The sequence below is a fragment of the Alosa pseudoharengus genome, unplaced genomic scaffold, assembly GCF_046254945.1.
Source record: "Alosa pseudoharengus isolate Yale_2024_CS ecotype anadromous, Long Island Sound unplaced genomic scaffold, YU_APseudo_1.1 YU_APseudo_1.1_scf_14, whole genome shotgun sequence".
NCBI classification, from domain to species: Eukaryota; Metazoa; Chordata; class Actinopteri; order Clupeiformes; family Clupeidae; genus Alosa; species Alosa pseudoharengus.
Window position 1 is genome coordinate 11,393,101 of NW_027468609.1, and position 22,500 is coordinate 11,415,600.

The window sequence follows — 22,500 nt, forward strand, 5'->3', positions numbered from 1 at the left end:
CTCCTGATAGCCTCGGCTCTGCGAGCCGGCCACCGAGAGCCTCTTCGGGGAGACGCACGTGCGGCGCAGCTCCGACCCCTGCTGGACGCCCCTCCTGTGCTGCTCTCGTGGGGTCAAGTCAGCTTCTGACTCGCAGAGCGGAGAACGCTTGGCTCGCTCGCCGTCCGGCCTCGACCAGTCCTCGTCCGCTCCGTGCGTTTGGACCGGGACCAGCCGCGTGGGAGAGGACAGAGGGCTGGTCTCCCACAGGATGCTGGAGGAGGGCCGCGTGCTCCCTCGGCCAGAGGTCCCCGGCGAGTAGCGCCCCCTGCTGGAGTGGAGGCCACTGCTGGGAGAGGCTCCCTCGCGCGTCTTCCACACCAGCTCCGGGTCCTCCTGGTGGGGGTCTCTGACGGCGAGGGAGTGCCTGTCGGAGGCGTACTTCCTCAGCTCGCGCTCCAGGGCCTCCCTCTCGCGCGCCAGCGTCAAGCAGCGGCTCAGGTTGCCCCTCTCGCGCTCGTGCTCCATCTGGAGTACCAGCAGGCTGCCAGAACCGGGACCGGAACCGGGAGCGACGGCGCCGGTACCGCTGGTGTCAGCACCACCGCTGCGCTTGAGGGTCGCGTATCCAGAGCTGGTGCCCTGATGCCTCGGAGGCTCCGAGGAAGGGTCAGAGTACGCGTCCGATGCGTTGCTGCCCTCCGAGAGCAGGCTGGAACATTCCGGAAGCTGGGGGACGAGGTTGAGGTCGAGGTCGCCGTGGCGTCCCAGGAGGTAGTCGCCCTGCAGGGAGAGGTGCTTGGCCATGACGCGTCCGCGGCAGTAGCTGGCGGCGGGGACATCGACGGACAGCACGAACGGAGCATCCCCGTCTCTGTCCATCTCCCTCTGTCTGTCCCGCCGCTCCTCCCGATTCGAGCGCAGGGAGTGGGACCTCTGGGGGCCTCCTCGGGCCGTAGAGGGGCATCGGGAGAAGTCCGCCTGCAGGCTCCTCCGGACGGGCGTCCGGGAGAAGGGGGTCTCCTCGAGAGTCTCCAGAGCGCTTGGGTCCAGAGAGAAGCGTCCGTCCGGCCCGCGGGAGATGAGCTCCAGGGGAGAGAGGGGCCAGAGGGGGCCGCCGCCCCCGTTGAAGGTGCTCTCGGGGAGGGGAGGGAGTGCTCTGGAGGTGGAGGAGCGAGACCCCTGCTGGGGGCTTCGGTAGTCGGCCTGGCTGGAGCGCTCCAAGGAGGCGGGGTCGCAGGGGGAGGAGGATGTGGAGGAGGAGGAAGAGTGGGAGTGGGGAGGAAGGAGTTGGTGCTTCAGCACACTGTCTGGACTGCCACCAGCCGCACTCGCTCTAAAAAGAGAAACACACACACAGACACACACACACACACACACACACACACACACACACACACACAGACACACAGACACACACACACACACAGACATACAGACACAGACACACACATGCATGCACACATACACACAGACACACACACACACACAGACATACAGACACACACACGCATGCCCACACACACACACATACAGATATACAGACACACACACCCACACACACACACACACACACACACACACACACAAACGGAAAGATAGACATGGGGAGAGAGAAAAAAGAGGTGATACGTCTGCATCATGAGTGGGCTGATATGATATGAGTCACGCATGGTCAGGAGACGCTGGGGAGAATGAGAGGGACACTCACATTGTAGATGGGCTGGCCAGGAGAGCAGGTGTGAGATCTGGATCACACACACACACACACACACACACGTGGATGACAAGGAATAAAAAGGAACAATGTCAAAGACTCAGAAGAACAGAAGGGAGCCGCATCAAACACACAGAACAATAGGAACCACGTTAGACACAGAACAAAAGGAAGCACATTACAGACATGGAACAGAAGGGGGGAAATGAAAGATATTGGACAGAAGGGACATGAAAAGGCAACGGAATATTCACATCTATAATGGACACAATTAGAATGGGACTAAATGAGTGACTTAGAATGTGTGTGTGTGTGTGTGTGTGTGTGTGTGTGTGTGTGTGTGTGTGTGTGATTAGACTGGGACTAAATGAGTAGCTTAGAGAGAGAGTGATTCTATTAGTGAGGTACTGAGGGAGTAGAATGGTAGAATGGGACTAAATGAATGACTTAGAGTGTGTGTGTGTGTGTGTGTGTGTGTGTGTGTGTGTGTGTGTGTGTGAATGAGTAAGTGACTGCATTTATGCTCTACTCTAGTCACTTAGTGCGTCTTTACCATCCCTCCTCCTCTTGCGGCGGGCGTTGCGACGGCGGTACACACACGCCGTGCCGATGGTCAGCAGCAGAGCCACACACAGCAGGCCCAGACCGCCCACCAGGCCAGCCAATAGCGGCTCAGCGACCACCTGCTGCATGCCACGACTGGCAGGGGACACAGAGGCCTCCAGCCCTGTGGACCAACACAGTGTGTGAGTGAGTGTGTGAGAGTATGTGAGGGAGTGCCTGAGTGAGTGTGTGAAGAATTGTGTGAAAGAGAGAGTGTGTGAAAGAGTGTGTGAAAGAGTGTGTGAGTGAGTGTGTGTGAGAGTGTGAGGGAGTGTCTGAGTGAATGTGTGAGTTAAGTGTGTGTGAGTGAGAGAGTGTGTGAGTGAGTGTGTGAGAGAGTGTGTGTGTGAGTGTGTGAGAGAGTGTGTGAGGGAGTGTCTGAGTGAGTGTGTGAGGGAATGTGTGAGAGAGTGTGTGAGTGAGTGTCTGAGTGAGTGTGTAAGTGAGTGTGTGAGGGAGTGTCTGAGTGAGTGAGTGTGTGAGTAAGTGTGTGAGAGAATGTGTGAGTGAGTGTGTGAGTGAGTGTGTGAGAGAATGTGTGTGTGAGTGAGTGTGTGAGAGCACCATCTCAAGTCAACACAGGTGTGTAGATAGAACGCTTCAACCACCGCTAGTGGGCAGAACCCAAAGGCTAAATGGCCTCGGGCCCCTGAGGGCCACTAATGGAGTTCCATCAGTGTTGATTATGTGATGTTCTTTGGCCCACAAACACTGCTTTTGGTCATTTTGTTTTTGATTTTGTTTTAGAGGGTAAATAGGTTTGGTTGTTGACTGGCCACTTTGTAAAAAATCCTCTACCTATAGTGTAAGGAATTTATCACCTCTCCTGTGTATATCTGAGATGACACATGGCTTGCTCAGAGAGTAGCCTACTGACCTACGAGCTGACTCAGAGAGTGGCCTACTGACCTGCAAGCTGACTCAGAGATTGGCCTACTAACCTACGAGCTGACTCAGAGAGTAGCCTACTGACCTACGAGCTGACTCAGAGAGGGCCTACTGACCTGCAAGCTGACTCAGAGAGTAGCCTTCTGACCTACGGTGGAGTTGTTCCTACTGACCTGCAGTAGAGATGTTCCTGGAGGCGCTGGGACCACTGCGCTCGTCCCCACGCTGAGACAGCAGCCGCAGCTCATAAACACGGTCCTGAGGAGAAAAGACCAGCAGTGGGACAATGTCAAACAGGAGACATACGTATGACCATCAGAACAGCCATTATCAAACAAGAGAGAGGGGACATTATCAAACAAGAGACATACGTATCAGAGGGGACATTATCAAACAGAAGACATACGTATCAGAGGGACATTATCAAACAGGAGACATACGTATCAGGGGGACATTATCAAACAAGAGACATACGTATCAGAGGGGACATTATCAAACAGGAGACATACATATCAGAGGGGACATTATCAAACAGGAGACATACTTATCAGAGGCACATTATCAAACAAGAGACATACGTATCAGAGGGGACATTATCAAACAGGAGACATACGTATCAGAGGGGACATTATCAAACAGGAAACATTATCAAATAGGAGACATTATCAAATAGGAGACATGGCCATTAGATATTATAAAACACATCTATTGATGGAGACATTGTGAAGGAGAGGACATTATCTTAACATGTAGAAAGATGTTTTGAGATGTGAGAAGGCCTTTTGAAGCAGCCATTTTGATATGAAATAGTAGGGCAAGCACAGGCATTACTAATGTTATATTTGTATTATTATTTTATTATAATTGTATTATTTTATTATAATGAAGTCTCTGTTCAATTGAAGTGTATCAGAATCAGAACCTTAATTAGTGCCACTAGTAACACCCTGGCCTGCCATATATTTCATGTCAAAAATGAAAAAAAAAAAAACAATAAATGGCTGTGAAAATGGTCCATTAACTAACACAATATGGAACAAGTGTCATGGCCATGAACCAACCCATTATGACACAGCAATCACAGAGCAGGGAGATAAGAGGCATTATCAGCAGTCTGATCGGCCCCGCAGTCCATCCTGAGTGCTACGGTCCACCGGTACACTCTTAAGCCCTTTTCCCAGCAGCCTTGAAAAGCGCAAAGGTGAGGGTGCTTTTCTGAGGCCAAAAGGACCAAAGCTGTGAAACAGTCTTCCTTTGCAGATACAATTACTCCACACTATCCAACGGAGTTAAAGTTTAAGTTAAGTTTGACTGATATTCAGCAGATGCTTTTATCAAAAGAAACACAGACGGTTGGAATTGAACTCGGGTCGACTGCCTGTCAGTCAGTGATGTTAGCGGTGCTCCTCCACTCCCAGATATACTTTATTTATACAATACTTTAAATCAAGACTGAAAACACACTTGTTCTTACACAATATGGATATGTATATGCCTTTTGTTGATGTGCTTGTGTATATTTCTTGGGGGAACGACTGCTGTATACAGTAAATTATATTATATTATATTAGAGTAGATTCAATATAATTGTGCAAAGTACAAGTACAGAGCCAATAAAATGCAGATAGCAATTACTCAGAACTGCAAAAGAACAGAATTATAGAGAAAGTGGACATAGAGTACAAGCATGAGACCATGAAAGAGTAGACCACCATCAAAAGAGATCTCGCACAACGAGAACAAAAGAGAACCCGCACAAAAGAACAAAGTCCTACGAAGCTACTTGTGTGACTCTAAATAGAAGTATGATGACAGCAGAGAGCTTAATCAATAGAGCACAATAAGGGTAAACAGAGGAGAGACAAGAGGAGAGGACAGCTTCATACTCAAGCTTCATATTAACGTCCTAAGAAGTTCACAACTGAGTGGATGAGTTCAAATAGAAAGCAGTGCTTTACATGGAAGTCCGAAGGAGCTGCTTTTGTGTTTTTGATCTTCCATAGAAGCACCCATCAATAGGGCAGCTTGTAGATGAGCCTGTTCAAGTATGCTTGAAGATGTACTTCAATCCATTCGATAGCTTAGGAATTTCATTGAATAGATTATTCTTAGCAATAACTTTTATTTTGTTATTTTGATAAGAGACATTGTATCATCAGGTTTTGAGCCATTTTTCAGTTGAGTTAGGTAAGAGCAGAGTTGAATATTTGGTGTTTTTGCAGTTGAGGGCTTTTTGCAGTTCCTAGAACCATTCACACGTCATGTAACTGGGTGTGATTGTAGCTCCTCGGACCACATAATTATTTCTATAATTATTTTAGCTCCTACTTAGGGGTAGGGTCTTCTTCTAGCCAAGTGAGAAGTGGCATTTAAAAAACAATGTGTGAAAATCATTCAACAAAACCGCATGAGGACCCTGCAGAGGCTGACTACTGCCATAACACACACACACACACACACACACACACACACAGACACACACACACACACTGATACTACTACCACGCAATCTTTTGCCTTCTGGGCAAATGAGAAGCATGGAAGGGGGCATTCTGAGGAGATGTTCGTAGTGTGCTAGGATATTTAGTTTACCATCCTGAGAAAATGCTAGCTGCGCTAGGATATTTATCGAAACTCCCCCTATTACCACCAGTCCCATATTTCCGCCGTCTTGCGTGTATGTGTCATTTAATATCCATTTCTATACAAACCAAGACGGCGGATTCCTAAAGAAATGCAAGCACCCACACCATAGGTGTATCTAAATTAGCTATGTACCAAAAATGGCATTTCACCGTGACTCGAAAAGCTGTAAACAGTGTTGTAAGGCTGCGTGTACAAATCCGCTTGGAGCTCCAGTTGAATTTTAATTTCATGACGAGAATTCTCGGTCTAACCGTTCATGTGCCATTGAAATGGCGTAAATAGGCGACCCATCAGGCCAGCACTAACCTCCGAGCGAGGTAAACAAAATCGGATATTTCAGGCAGTAAAAGCCCCGGTAAGAACTAAACCAGATTTGGTTCAAATCTACACACCTATGGCAACTGAAAAATATAAGGTTCATTTATCAAATGTTATTTTTAAGTATTAAAAAAACATCATTGTTTTAGAATTTTCGAAAGAAAGTGGTGGTAATTGAAGGCGTTACGATATGTTACCTTGCTGAGGAAGAGACGCTAGCTGCGCTAGGATATTTATGTTACCTTGCTAAAGAAATGCTAGCTGCGCTAGGATATTTATGTTACCTTGCTAAAGAAATGCTAGCTGCGCTAGGATATTTATGTTACCTTGCTAAAGAAATGCTAGCTGCGCTAGGATATTTATGTTACCTTGCTGAGGTCCTGGAGCACCATGTGGGTGCGGTTGGCATTGATGCCCTCCACGAGGGTAGCCCACTGGCCCCCCTCCAGACGAGACTGAAGTAGGAAGCTCTCTACAGGGGGGCTTTGGCCACGAGGGGGCTTCCAGCGGATCACCACGCCCCCCGATGTCACATTGGCTGACAGGAATGTAGGCGGAGCCAGTTCCTTTACAACTGGTTGTGGATCTTTGAGAGGAGCAAAAGATTCATGTCACTCACGTCACTACTAACACACACACATGCGGCACAGACACAAACACACACACACACACACACTATGCTTGCTATACATATGCTATTCCCGGTCTGGTTTATCTGCTATCTTTTATCATCCATACATAACAGAAAAATAATAGAACTAGGCCTACTGGAGTACAAACGCAAGTAAAAAAGACTGGGTGATCAAATGCAGCCTCCTGTTGCGTTAAAACAGACGCTTGTCCCAAATGTCTCTGGGAGTCTGAGAGTGGGAGCAGTGCTACTGACCCAGGGTTCTGGCGGTAGCGATGTCACTGAAGGGCCCGGTGCCCATCTTGTTCTGCGGCAGGACGCTGAACTGGTAGTCGGTGCTTGGCAGGAGGCCAGTGACCCGCAGGCTGGTGCCTGCTGAGGGTGGCACGGGCACGGATGCCCACTCCTGCTTCTCCACGTCGGCCTCAGAAGACGCACGTTTCAGCCTGGAACAGCAGGGGGACCAGAGAGAGAGAGAGTGTGTGTGAGGGAGAGAGAGATCTGGAACACTCGACTAGTTCTCTTCATCTCTCTGCCTTTTGAATGCATTCTCTCGCTTCCTTCATCTCTCTTGCTTCATTCCATATCAACAGTGTCTTTTTCACTCTTCCTCACTCTCACACATGGTCACACACACAGTCAAACACAGGAAGGCACACACACACACACACACACACACACTTCAGCACTTCTTTCATCAAACTAACACACACACACACACACACACACACACACACACACACACACACACACTTCAGCACTTCTTTCATCAAACTAACACACACACACACACACACACACACACACACACATTTAAGACATGAATAACACGCTACAGCTCAGCAGGCTCCAAGCGGGACGAATGGCTTTGCTTCACGGGACACAAGAGACACACACACACACACATGGCAGAATGAAAGATTTAGACACACACATACACACACACACACACACACACACACACACACACACACATGGCAGAATGAAAGATTTAGACACACACATACACACACACACACACACACACACACACACACACACACACACACAACTGACCAGATGGTGAACTTCTGTGTGTATCCGCCATCAAAGCCCGGCTCCCATGACACGTTGGCATGGGTGAGCCCAGCCGAGACAGACAGCAGGGACACCGCGTGGGGACTCGTGCCTGAGAGAGGGAGAGAGAAGGAGGGATGGAGAGAGAGGAGAGAGAGAGAGATGGATGGAGAGAAAGAAGGAGAGAGAGAGGAGGGAGAGAGAGATGGATGGATGGAGAGAGAGGAGAGGGAGAGGAGTGGGAGAAGGATGGAGAAAGAGAAGGAGAGAAATACAGAAAGACAGAGACAGAGACAGAGAGACAGATGGAGACAAGAGAGAGGGAGGGTGAGAAAGAGAGAGAAAAGAGAGAGAGTGAGAGTGTGCGAGAGAAAAAGAGAGTGAAAAGAGAGATAACAGGAGAGCGAGAGGAAAGACCCAGAGAGAGGGAGACAGCAACAAGGGAGCGAAAGATCAGAAGAGGAGGAGAAAGATGAGAGGAGGAAAAGAGGACAGAAGCGAGAAATGAGAGAAAAGAGAGAGAGAGGAGAGAGGAGAGCCGTTTTTAATAACACCTTTATTTACAGGTCTGTGCGCTCTGTGCGCTCTCCAGCATGGCAGAGGAGCGCCTGAGCGCCGCATCGCTATGGAAACTGCTCAAGGTCTTTGTAGCCATGAAAAGCCAGCGAGCTGAAAGCAAACTCGCTGAATCTCACGGGAGATTGTGGCGTCTTGCATTACAGTTACCAAATCCCATCTCTGCCTGCCTGCATGGTTCTACCACCCACTAGACCAGCAGTGTTATTTTGCATATCTACAGAGGAGATCTTGGGTTTATCTGGCAGTCAGGCAGTGATGATTCACACTCACTCACACACACACACACTCACACACATACACACACACACACACACACACACACACACACACACACACACACACACAAAAACACACACACACAGACACAAACACACACACACAAACACACACACACACACACACACACACACACACACACACACACACACACACTGTACACACACACACACACACACACACACACACACACACACTGTGTGAGCATGCCGAAGTTTTCTGTCCTGACAGGATGCGAGTACAAGTCTGCAGAGGAAGAGTGATCATCGCTCCGTCAGCTGACCACTCACCCAGAACGAGAACGGTGGTGCTGACATTGACCGTGGCCACCCTGTTGGCCACGGAGCACTCCCACGCCCCCTGGTGGTCCTTGTTGATTGACCGTAGCACCAGAGAGCCATTTGGCGCCATGCTGAAGGGGGAGCTGGGAGAGCGCCCCACCTGGACAAGAGAGGAACAACACGCATGGACAGACGGTTAACTGAGGTCAGGGCTGGACGAAAGAAGCAGCAGACCGACACGCAGTATGTATACACACACACACACACACACACACACACAGTCTCCTATACTGTATACTGAACAGACCGACACGCAGTCTCCTATACTGTGTATTGAACAAAAGCACGACAGCACAGAGAATATCCATTCTATGCAGCCCCCACAAAAAGAAAAGCACACAGGTTGGACATACTGAGAAAGAGAACACACACACACACACACACACCAGGTTTGTGCAAAATTCCAGAACTGAATTGAAACTGGCTCTTAAATTTCAATTCAATTCTTGAATTTCACTTGCATTTCAATTGAGGTAGCAAACAGGAAGCAGAATTGCAATTCGAATTGTGCACAACCCTGACACACACACACACACACACACACACAGACACACACACTCACACACAAAGCATGACTTCACATGTGTGACATGCTGGGGCTTTCTGGCTGTCTATCTGTGTAATCTAACTATTGACTATTTGATGTTGATGTTGTAGGTGTGGACCGTGCCCACCTTGCTCCAGGTGACTCTAGGTGCTGGGTCTCCAGCGGCCTCGCATGGGATGACCAGCATGCGCGCCACCTCCTGGCGGTACTCCTTACGAGGGGGCACTTTGAAGGAGGGGGGGTCCTACAGATGTGTTTCAGAAAAAGAACGGTCAGCCAATTGCAATCATTAGATATAGATAGATATTGTAGATAGATAGATAGATAGATAGATAGATAGATGTTCCCTACACCACTTCCTTTCACTTCAGTGAACAGAACCAGAGCAGCAGAAGAACCGACTGACCTGCAGAATCACCCTGGTGGGCTCCGATTCGCCCATTGTACCATAGACGTTGTACGGCGTGCAGGTGTAGACACCTGCTGCGTCCTCGCTGGCCGTTGCCATGACCACGGAGCCCTGTGATGTCAGCGTCCACCCCGGATACTGCTAGAGATGGGGAACGTGTTATTAGCACCCTGTGAGTCGCCAAGCAGAAAAGCAAAAAACAGACAAATAGCAGGAACTGGAAAGATGGAATTATCAGAGCGGGGGTCTAGGAGTGTTGGTGGTGGTGGTGGTGGGGGGGGGGTGTCTTGACTGAAACGGGGACAATGAAACTGCACTGTGGTGGTGGTGGGGGGGGGGTGTCTTGACTGAAATGGGGACAATGAAACTGCACTGTGGTGGTGGTGGGGGGGGGGGGGGGTGTCTTGACTGAAATGGGGACAATGAAACTGCACTGTGGTGGTGGGGGTGGGAGTGGGGGGTTAGTCAGCAGCAAACTGATTGAACTGTGCAAGGAAACAGTTGGCCTTAAATACTTTGACCTGAGGGAACTCTGCAAGGAAACAGTTGGCCTTAAATACTTTGACCTGAGGGAACTGTGCAAGGAAACAGTTGGCCTTAAATACTTTGACCTGAGGGAACTGTGCAAGGAAACATTTGGTCTTAAATACTTTGATGGCCCCCCTGCAGTACCTGAAGACCTCCTGCTGAAGATCTACAGGACAGACTGAGTGAGGTAGAGTAGTGCATCAGAGGAAGCACTGAACAGGGGAACGAAGGGCGCTATGGGAACCACTGATTCCCTTTGAGATTCTTTTTTTTTGATTGAAAAACAAATTTCAACAATTTGGAGGACAGATTGAACAGGCTAGAGAAGTGCACTATGGGAAGGGTTGAAGGGTTGAGGACTGTGCACAGGGAAATGTAGAATCAGAGATAGGAAACCTGGCTTCAGAAGGTAAACCTCCTACGCATGTATTAATTCTACTTGTCTATCTAAACCTGATGATTTCACTAATTAGATCATCTACCTGGCTGAAGAGTTGAGCTCATAAGAATCAGTTGCTTTTTACTGAATATAATGCCACCGATAGACTGTTCTACACAGTCTATGATGCCACCGATGAGAGTAACATACTAGATGTGTATTCTCAACATCGATAGCATCGTCATTTCCTCTTGACGGTAGAGACAAAACCGCGTGGTTGAATTTGTTCATTGATAATGTACTGAACTATCCTGATGAGCTAGATAGACCAGCAGAAGAGTTACAGTCTGAATGTGATGCCAGCTGGACTGAGTGAGTGCCCTTAAAAAGGAACAGCTTGCGCGTAGTGAAATGACATGACTAAATGGCCTCATGTTCGCAGGGCGTTTTTAATTCACTGCAGTTCACTTCAGTTGTCCAATGTGTCTGTTTTCTCCCCTAGTTATCCTGGAAACGGAAGTGGCCACAGTGTCAAGAAGTAGTAATTATTAGATAATCGAATGAGTGGTGATTTTAAGACACCCACTGTATCCAAGTCCAAAGGCTTTCCGTCCTTGGTCCAGTCGACGCGGAGCAGAGGCGGTTCAGCTCGGACGGGGCAGGGTATGGCGCCACCCATACCTGTGGGCAGGTACGTCTCCCTGGGCATGTTGAGCACCTGGGCAGGATCTGGACAAGAAATCAGCAGCAAAACATTAACAGCAGCATTCACTCACTCACCAGCAGCACCGCTCACAACACACACACACACACACACACACACACACACACACACACACACACACACACACACACACACACACTACCTTCCCTGTGTAGAGAAGTACTAGTGATTACAGGATCAATGCCACCCCACTGCCAATCAATGCCATGCCCACCACCAATTCATCTAATCAATGCAACCCTACAGCCCATCCCCGGCCTTCCCCTGTTGTAATGACCACTGGATCAGTCAATACCTATCAACACTCTGCCTTGTTCACAGGCCTGTTGACAATGTTCATTAGGCCTGCAACCTGCAATTATTACCATTATCATGGTCAATTAATCTTTCAATTATTTCCTCGATTAATTGAGTAGAGTAATTCTTTAATGTATAAAAGGCCTGAGAATGGTGAGGAAAATGTCAATGATTGTTTTCTAAATCTCAAGGATGTGTCCTCAAATGGCGTGTTTAGTGCACACACCCACGATGCTTAGTGGCATAGAGGAGTAGAGAAAGCAGAATATATTATGGAAGTTTAAGGATGTAAATGAAGTGGTGCTTTACTTACAAAAATGATACAAACTAATTAATGATTACCAAGATAGTTGCCATAGTCCTAATAGTCTACAACTAGTCAATTAATTGATTACTTGTTTTAGCCTTAATGTTCATTAATGGCTGCTGGGCTCCCCCTGTAAATAAGTGAATGATTTAGTAAGAGCCCAGCAGCACAGGGTGAGGACACACTACAGCCAGAGGGTGTGTGTGTGTGTATGTGTGTGTGTGTGTGTGTGTGTGTGTGTGTGTGTGTGTGTGTGTGTGTGTGTGAGAGAGAGAGGGTCTGTGTGTGTGTGTGTGTGAGAGAGAGAGAGAGTCTGTGTGTGTGTGAGAGAGAGAGTCTGTGTGTGTGTGAGAGAGAGAGTCTGTGTGTGTGTGTGTGTGTGTGTGTGTATGTGTGTGTGTGTGTGTGTGTGTGTGTGTGTGTGTGTGTGTGTGTGTGTGAGAGAGAGAGAGTTTGTGCGTGCGTGCGTGCATGTGTGTGTGTGTGTGTGTGTGTGTGTGCACACGTGTGTTTGTGTGTGTGTGTGTGTGTGTGTGTGTGGGGAGGGGGGGGGGGAGCAGACTGATCTTTGTCTCGTTGCCTGTTGTTCATGATCATGATCCTTTCCTGCTTTACATGGTTACACAAGATGACCAAACATGTTTGTAGACTGACATGAGAGGACAAATGATTACTTGTGCAAATGATTACTTGCTCCCCCACCTTCCCCATCTACCCCTACAAGCTTCTTTTCTGCCCCTGCGCCCTCATCCTGGGGTGGATACGCTTAGAAGTGGACGATGGGTGGACGATGGGTAAACTCACGTCTGACAGTCAGGGAAGCCGAGGCAGAGGGGGGAGTGAGCAGCCCATTCGTGGGCGTGCAGGTGTAGTTCCCAGAATCCTCTGGGGTGAGGCGACTGATCTGCAACGTTCCGTCGACCAGTACCTTCACACGGGACTTCAGAGACCTGTAGGAACACAATGCAGAACTGTCAGCATCATTTGGTGTTCTATTTTAGACTCAGACAGACTCAGGTTCTCTCAAGAGGAGGAGACACAAGAGACAGTTTTGGAGTAAGAGCACCATCATGTGGCAGCTCTCTTCACAACACGTCAAAACCTTTCCACCCACTAATCTCAGCACCTCACAGATGATATTCAGAGAACAGCAAGGAAGGCTTGGTACAATCCACAGTAGATCATTTGTCAGTTCTGAAATTAAATTAAGTTGTTGAGTCAACAGTATGCTCACCTCACTTCAATTAACTGCAAGATCTGAAGATGTGTGGATTGCTCTCCACACTTGTTGTTTTTTAATTACATGAAACATCAAAGACCAAATATGGTTGACTTTCTGACTAAGGGTACAGGTACTGCTAGTTTAAACTCAGGAAGGCTGTTCAGGTGGAGGTCAAATAGACAGGTACCGCTACTTTAAACTTTAAACTACTATAAACTTCAGGTCAAACAGGAACGTTCCCTCTTCGCCTGTGTTAATAAATATCAAAGAATGCTCCAGAGACAGAAAGAGAGAGAGAGAGAGAGAGAGAGAGTGAGTGTGTGTGTGTGTGTGTGTGTGTGTGTGTGTGTGTGTGTGTGTGTGTGTTGAGCCCTCACTGGATGTGGTAGATGTTCTCCCCCTCCTTCTGCCACACGTAGGTCATGTTGGGGGGGTCAGCCTCTGCCTTGCACTGCAGCGCGGCCCCCTGGGAGATGTTGAGGACCAGGTCCTTAGGAGGGATGCGGATAACAGGGGGACCTGGGGGGGGGGGGGGGGCAGAGATAAAAGGGTTACTTACAATCACACACAAGCTGAAGACGCAGGGCCTTCATTTAAATGCTGCCCAACCTGCAACATGCAAGTCCTTGGGCATTACCTAAAGCCATCATTTGGCATGTGACAGCTTTTAGCTGCCCCACCAATGCTTGTGCTTATGATCTTGCTCATGGTATTACATTAGATTTGATTTTAGTCATTCAGTCAGCTTTAGACTTCAGTCTTTTCACTTAGCCTTGCATTTAAATTAATTTTTTATTTATTTATTGGTTTATTTGATAGGGACCATGCATATTAATGAACATTGTGTAAAAAACACCATGTAAATATGCCAGAATTAGTAAAAATAGAGCCCACAGAGCAAAATCAATCAGCACAGATCCAGTTAACAGTGATGATTGTAGATATCAGTTACACTCATCACACACACTACTGTTGCAACGTTTTGGGGAACAAGAGAAAAAAAAGTGCAAGAGAAAAAAATAAAAAAATATATTATTATTTATGGGCAATTCCACGGAAAAATTACTTTTTGTCACATCCATAACGCCAGTGAAATGCCTTGGCATTTGTATAATGTGAATGATAACATTCATTTTTTGTGCATTTTTTCTCATGTACATTCTTCAGCCAAAAATAGCAAATGTTCAAATTTCATGTAATCATTTACATCATACCATACCATCACATTTTATTGGCGTTATGGATGTTACAACAAACATAATTTTCCATGGAATCGCCCTTATATTAAAACTGCCTGTATTTGCTATTGATTGTATTGACGTATCATCATCATCACTATTAAAACATTTCATAGAAAACTAGGGAAGTTCTGTTACCCTCTTAGTAAAGGGTCATACTGTACGTTACATAGTGCACTGTGATATGGCAGTTACACTTAATGGCCACTAGAGGGGAATATTCACTTAAACCTAGAATGACAAACAGCAATCTACAATTTCACTTGAGGTATATAAAACCAATTACGGTAATGGAGCTGTTGTTGAGCTTTTTTTATGTACACAACCCATGCCCTGGGCACTAAACTGTGCTGGGGGCTGCTTCGCTGAGCGCTATGGTAACCTGAGTTGCCATGGCTACAGCGGTGCTGCACGGCCCGGGGATATTGCTAACGCTAACAACAATGTGAACAGTGTAAATACCAGCACCCACATATCTGACCCGCAGTGCTAACAGCTCAAAACACACATTAACATGATATACCGCTAAGCAAAGCATGGGAAACTATTTAAAGTCTAAACAGGCCCACTTCCTTCTCTCTCTCTCTCCTCTCTTACACACACACACACACACGCACACACACACACACACACACACACACACACACACACACACACACACACACACACACACACATGAAAAAAACATATTAGATACCCACAAATATTATCAAACAGACACACACACACACAGACACACACACACAATTATAAACATGCAACACAGACACACACACAACACAACAGTTCTCTGACCAGACACTGACCTTTGACACTCAGCCGTGTCACATGACTCACGTTGCCCTCTGAGTTGGAGGCGTCGCATCTGTACTCACCAGCTGCCTCTCTGGTCACTGACCGGAACGACACGGTCCCATTGCGCACCTGTGTGTGTGTAAGAGAGGAGAGAGAGAGAGAAGGAAGGATAACCAAAACTAGATGTACCGCGTAGCGGTACAAAATATGACCGCCGCTCAGTCCTGCACATCCATTCCGCGAAAATAAATCATATTAATGAATTTGTCTCCATCTTCTACTCCATTCCTCACTCTTGAAACTTTTGTGTATGCTTGTTTGAAATGTGTGTTTGCACACATTCCGCACACAAAGTAGCCTACTGGCGCTGCAAAGGTGAATAGATTTGTTTCTGGGCCAAAAAATCTGTAACATTGTTATAAAACCTTTAAAATCTCTAAACAATCACAAGTAGGGCAGTTCATCACAGTCCATCCATTGCAACTGGACTGATGAAAGGTACACCTGTAGGCTACATTGTATTTGGGAAAAGCAGAAGGTAGCAGCATAATGTATTTATTTATTTATTATTAAACAAAACAATCCCTGTCAGTTCCATGCAGTTTTCAACAGCTATCAAGAAGAGAGGTCATGTCATGGATTTTTGTGAATGTTTCTTCTTCTACATATGCATAAGTTTAGTCATCTAGTTCAAATGATATTCAGCTTTATTGTCAATGCACAAATGAAATACCAGTAGTCTAAAACAAAATGCCGTTTTTCCCAGTGGTGCAAATAACTGACATGTCCAAAGGGCCTTCATGAAATGCGTTGCGAGACTGTTCATACACATTTTAACGGGCAAAGTTGAAGAGCTACTCTCCGTTATTGTTTGTGCAAATAATATGCTGATTCATGTTCCCTTGCATTTTGCAACCATGAGGTCAATGGTTAAGCTCAATCTTTTGACGCAATCTTTTGATTTTCACCCAGCCTAGTCCATGGTAGGCGCCCGATAGAAATATTGTTTAATTTTGCGATTGAGATATCCACGCACTGGCGCCCCCCCTGCGACGTGTTCGCCCCCCGGTTTTAGAGCTATTCTAAATGCAAAAATGCATAGAGGGAGTTATGACAAAACCGTGACTGTTAACAAACTATAAGCTATATAAGGTAGGCCCTATGCTAGGCCTATTACACAACACAAATTGTCGCTAGGCTATGCTGGCGACCCAAATAAAATCTCCGTTGGAACCAATGGCTTACACCTTACAGTATCAAGCTGCCACCTCTTGGCGAAAAAGTTAATAGTTTTGCATATCAGTAGTAATACATTTCACGTAGCTGTGAATCACGGAAAGGGCGAATGAAGTGGACACTTCTAAACGGAACCCAACCCACTGTACAGTAGCTCAAGGTCTGTGGCTAAAGCAGCCATAATGAAAGCGTTATCATTGTTTGGATACTTCACACACACGTGTTTTTTAATCGCATAGACTACAACTACCAAGCTGGAATCAAAGCACATCGACTCCCCTCTCACACCCTAAACACGCACTTCGAACAAACAAAAAGCGCCTCAGTCTCACGGAATAGCCATAGGCAAAACTGTATCTGACCCTTGTAACGTTGGTACTAAATCATTCATCGCAAAGAATGATTTTTGTAGCACGTGCAACAAATATGTGTAGGTACAGCCCTGCCCTGAATACATCTCAACGTGCGCTCTAAAACATCTGGTTTAAATGGAGATTGTAGATCATCACGGGATCATAGACAGGTTATCTTTCAGGTAGCCTATATATTTTCCATTAAAAAACCATCACGTAGCGAACGTGTTGTGGCTAACTCACTTAGCTCCTGTTAGTAGCCTAGGTTATGGTCATAAGCAAATGAGATGACAGTCGAAAGATACAATTAGTGCTGTTATCGATTTGCTTGGTAGCTTATAAACGCATTTATGGTTTTCTACAAATACATCAATAATCAAATTGGCCTCCATCACTCAACCATGCTAACGGTAACATTATTTTACCTACGTTCTGCTATTGATAGGATTAACGTAGCCTACCTGCAGTAAAAAACAAGCATGTCCGATAAACATTCTCAGATTTATTTCGGCTTCAAGAGGAAATGGGAATTACATGTCATGCAGAAATCATCCTACCCTTAGACGTTCTCTGCGGTAAACTACTGTAGCCTACAGTCTTGTCCTTGTAGGAAGCATAACGTTAGTGTCTTTCCAACCCATTTAAGATTAACTTCCAACAAAATTACGTCTCACTGCAACGATGCGCCATCTAGTGGAATACTGGAAATGCAGCCATGATGATGAATATTTATTTTGGCTTTCTTTTAATCCTACTGAATTTGTAATTATGTATCGGCCGTTCTAATACCGATAGTATGTGGGTGCCTGTGTGTGTGTGTGCATGTGTATATGTGTGCACCACCATCTACAGGCCAATGAGTGTAGAGTCACTAAATGTACACATAACTTAATTTTTTAGACCCCCCCATGGATGAAATTCTACGAAACTTGGCATACCCCCAGAGAATGTCAGGTTAATCATACACATAAAATTTGGTGCAGTTCTGAACGTCTTTACTGAAGAGAGGGGCGATTAAAGCAGAATGATATTGCATTTTCATTTTTTACCGGGGGGGTGCAAATCACAAATGAGTGATTATGGGCTAAGTTGATGTGGGCCCTTGAGACCAACATACCATAAAAATTTCTTCATCCTCGGTGCCACGGTTCAGGTAGTTATTGAGGAAAAACTGCATTTTTTGGGTTTCGGGGGGCCCAGCGCGGAGGGGGAGTGGCCCCCGGGGACCAAACGAAATTTTTCCGTAAAAGTCTAGTGGGGCTACATACCCACCAAATTTCATGTGCCCTGGTGTTTCGGTGCCCCGGGTATCGTTGACCAAAATTTCAGGAAGTAGATGACGGGAAAAAAAAAAAAAAAAAAAAAAAAAAAAAAAAAACTTTGACAATCCCTATATGACCGCTTCGCTAGCTTCGCTAGCGGCGGTCATAATTATGTTTCCTGTGGTTAACAACCATCCATCTTGTATTTTTTTAAGTCTGTAAACATGAGAGTGACTCTGTCCTGAGACTACATTTCCCTCTCACCTCAGTCTTGTTCTGCTTGAGAAGGACGCCATTTTTAGCCCATGTGACTCTCGGGGTCGGGTTGCCACGGACGACACACCTGAGAGTGAGCCGCTTCCCCAACAGGGCCTCCACAACAGGTGGTGGAGTCTCCGTGAAGATAGGGGCCGCTAGAGAGCACAGGTAAACATAAACAAAAACAATAAACACATCAGCCACGAGAAACCCACCGAGTTACAACCACACACCTCCATCCAGTCAGGAGCATTCCCTCCTGGACAGCTTGCACACCCAGATACCTCAGACTGAGCGTACGTCACGTGTCCATTTGTTCTGTTGTTTGTTGGTGTGGTCATTGCTTTTTGGTGGTGCCGCAGTTAACTGACTGCAATTTGAATCCCACTGAACATTGCTGTGTCCAGGGCTTATGTCTCAGTGAGATGTTCAGGGCTCAAGTCTCAGGGCTTACGTCTCGGTGAGATGTTCAGGGTTCATGTCTCAGAGCTCATGTCTCACTGAGATGTTCAGGACTCATGTCTCAGGGCTCATGTGTCAGTGAGATGTTCAAGGCTCATGTGTCAGTGAGGTGTCTCAGGGCTCATATCTCAGTGAGATGTTCAGGGCTCATGTCTCAGTGAGATGTTAAGGGCTCATGTGTCAGTGAGATGACCAGGTGCGGACTAATTATCATCTCAATATCAATAGAGAGGGAAACAGCAGCACATGGGCCAACAGAAGTTCTTACACATATAATAAGGTCAAATTTCTAATGGATTATTTATTTAACAAGCAGAACCTATTAACTGTTCCATGTTAAACAGACATTTCACTTCATCACACACACACACTCTCTCGCTCTATCTCTCTCTGTCACACACACACACACACACACACACACACACACACACACACACACACACACACACACACACACACAGAGGGATGTCAGCTCTGTGTACTATGCTAAGAGACTAGAGAGAGAGTGAGAGAGAGCGCTATAAAGAGAAGATCTGTCTGGGGTTATTGTAAAATTTAAGTAAGCCTTTAGAGTCCCAGAAGCAGCTCTCTACACACTGTGTGTGTGTGTGTGTGTGTGTGTGTGTGTGTGTGTGTGTGTGTGTGTGTGTGTGTGTGTGTGTGTGTGTGTGTGTCTGTGTGTGTGTGTCTGTTGGCCTGAAGCTGCAGAGCCTCCAGACAATGAGACTGAAAGATGAGATGGTGGAGAGAGAGAAAGATGGAGGGAGAGAGCAGACCGTATAAAAGAGAGGATAGAGAGGAACCAGTAGAGAGGGAGAGAAAGAGAGATAGAGAGAGGGATGAGAGAGAGAGAGAGTTACCCATTGGCAATACCTATCCAAAAATGAGCACTGAAATTCTGGATGCACTTAAAATCAAGTCCCAAAAATACACTCCATTTTGAGGCCCTAAAAACCCAGGAACTGAACCCTGATAAGAGCCCCTTGTGCCAACTGGTACCGAAGCTCACTAATTCCATAACAAACACTAATATACAACATGCTCAGACCAGTACTGCTTCCAAATCAGCAATTAGTGTCAAAAATGTCATCAAACAAGCAAAATAACACTATTTGGAACATTGGAGAAATCAAACTACCAGTCAAAGCAGAATGAATTTCTATCTGACCCTAAATCGAGAATATAAATTGGCAGAGTATCTCTCCTCTGTCAGAGATACGAAGCAGAGGCAAATGACCAAGTACAGGCTAAGTGACCACAATCTTACAGTGGAAACAGGCAGGCACAGGAAAACCTGGCTGCCCAAAGAGGAAAGAATATGTGGTCACTGCCAGACAGGGAAGGTTGAGACAGAGGAGCACTTTCTTCTTCACTGTGATAAATACGTATGAAGACATAAGAGATGCATCTTTTCCTAGTCTTAAAACATATTACCCAAACTTTGAAGCCATGGGCACACATGAAAAACTGACTATCCTTTCAGGAGAGGGACATTCAGCCCCTCTAGCAGCAAGATACATTTCACACTGTCATAAGCTGAGAGACTCTAGCATAACTTAATTTTATTTTGTTTCATTTATTTATATTCTTATCCCTATAGAGAATATACATATTGTCCTGTTTTAAAGGTATGCTCATCTGTACATGTATGTACATATGTGTATGTATATATATATATATATATATATATATATATATATATATATATATATATTATGTTTCTGTGTTGTTATTGTTATACTGTGATATAGTGTACACCTATGTCTATGTCTACACATATAGACACCTGTCTTATTCCATGTTCCCTCCATACTTTGTATGACTGCTTTGGCAACACGAATGTCTTATTTGTCATGCCAATAAAGCATTTTGAATTGAATTGAATTGAATTGAGAAAGATAGATAGAAACGAGAGAGAGAGAGAAAGAGAGAGAGAATAAGAGAGAAGTAAGGCTAGGTATTGCTTGCAAGCAACCTCAATACAATACATCCCATCAATCAGTGGCCATCATATGTATCACAATACAAAACAAGTTGATCTTAAATCATGACCAAAACAGAATTTACTCTAACAGCTGGTCTTAATACTTCTATATAACAGTGGAAACGAAGCCTTAAGCATCCCTACAACTGATTCAAGCCCCCACAGAGATCCTAAGAGTAACAATTCTGTTTCAAATCTGTTATTAACTTTAAACATTTACACCCTTTCTGTTGTCTCTTATGCTTTTAGTTTGTTGGTGCTATATCTATGTATCAGCCTCAGCATCCTGATACGTATCCATGCAGTAGGGTAGCATGATGTACGGCAATACCAATATGTTGAGCACAGCCCTAGATGGAATGAGCAGAGAGAGAGAGACAGAGAAAGAGACAGAGAAAGAGAGAAAGAAAGAAAGAGATAGAAAGAGACAAATGAGAAAGAGAGACATGAGGAAAGGGAAGGGGAAGAGAGACAGATGAAGGGAGTGAGAGGGAGAAAAAGGAGAGAGAGAGAAGAGGAGGAATAGGAGAGAGAAATTAATAACTGATGAGGAGAAGAGGATCATGGGACTGAAGAGCAGAGAAATAGATCAGTAAGGGCAGGTACAGGTGCTAGAACAAGTGTGTGTGTGTGTGTGTGTGTGTGTGTGTGTGTGTATGTGTGTGTGTGTGTGTGTGTGTGTGTGTGTGTGTGTGTGTGTGTGCCTAAGTCTTTATGTCTGTGTGTACGTGACAGACAGAAAGTTCATCTGAAAGTGTGTGAAGTGTGTGTGTTGAAGAGTGATAGGTATTATTGATTGATCCCACGTGAGCTGTTGCTGGGTTGTGTGTCTTTATAGGGTGTGTGTGTGTGTGTGTGTGTGTGTGTGTGTGTGTGATAAGAGATATGACACTCAAAGATATCACAGACACAAAAGTGACTCACAATTACTTCTGGTCAACCTTTAGACCTGATTCAAGACACTTCAAATGTTGACTTACTTACTATATACACACACACGCGCGCGCGCACGCGCACACGCACACGCACACGCACACGCACACGCACACGCACACACACACGCACACACACACACGCACACACACACACACACACGCTCTTGACTCTATAGATGTCTTACCATAGACAGAGAGGAGCGTCCAGCTGCCGTTGCGTGTCTCCTCGCTGGTCTGCTCCAGAGGAAGGATGCGACACTCGTACCGGCCCTGGTCCTCCAGGCGCAGCGTCTCAACGCTCAGAGCGCTGTCCCCCAGCAGGGACACTCGACCTGGGCAGAGGGGAGAGGGGAGAGGGGGGTCAGGGCATGGAGCAGACTTGCAAGAGCAGGACTTTAAAGAGACAGTCAGTCAGAAGGGGATTTAAACTTTCAGAAAGGTGATAGAGTTGTGTGAGACCAGGGGGCAGAGGGGAAAAGAGGAAGAAAGTGTAACATGTAGATTGCTGTTGGCATAGCCTGGAGATCTAG

The 22,500-nt window shown here is 46.1% G+C and overlaps 1 protein-coding gene across 1 annotated transcript in view; it reads right to left on the reverse strand.

Annotated features, from left to right (window-relative positions):
- igsf9a (immunoglobulin superfamily, member 9a) overlaps nucleotides 1-22,500 on the reverse strand; it is a 56,002-nt gene that overhangs the window by 3,417 nt on the left and 30,085 nt on the right. Inside the window, exons 4-19 of the mRNA XM_076283200.1 lie at nucleotides 22,156-22,302; nucleotides 18,596-18,744; nucleotides 15,492-15,609; nucleotides 13,825-13,966; nucleotides 13,030-13,175; nucleotides 11,484-11,626; nucleotides 9,988-10,131; nucleotides 9,709-9,825; nucleotides 8,984-9,134; nucleotides 7,839-7,950; nucleotides 7,038-7,228; nucleotides 6,520-6,737; nucleotides 3,361-3,445; nucleotides 2,250-2,423; nucleotides 1,691-1,727; nucleotides 1-1,315 (exon numbers count right to left, since the gene is read on the reverse strand). The exon at nucleotides 1-1,315 is cut by the window's left edge and continues 1,538 nt beyond it. Of these exons, the coding sequence (XP_076139315.1) occupies nucleotides 1-1,315; nucleotides 1,691-1,727; nucleotides 2,250-2,423; nucleotides 3,361-3,445; nucleotides 6,520-6,737; nucleotides 7,038-7,228; nucleotides 7,839-7,950; nucleotides 8,984-9,134; nucleotides 9,709-9,825; nucleotides 9,988-10,131; nucleotides 11,484-11,626; nucleotides 13,030-13,175; nucleotides 13,825-13,966; nucleotides 15,492-15,609; nucleotides 18,596-18,744; nucleotides 22,156-22,302 (3,389 nt within the window). The remainder of the gene's footprint in view (nucleotides 1,316-1,690; nucleotides 1,728-2,249; nucleotides 2,424-3,360; nucleotides 3,446-6,519; nucleotides 6,738-7,037; nucleotides 7,229-7,838; nucleotides 7,951-8,983; nucleotides 9,135-9,708; nucleotides 9,826-9,987; nucleotides 10,132-11,483; nucleotides 11,627-13,029; nucleotides 13,176-13,824; nucleotides 13,967-15,491; nucleotides 15,610-18,595; nucleotides 18,745-22,155; nucleotides 22,303-22,500) is intronic.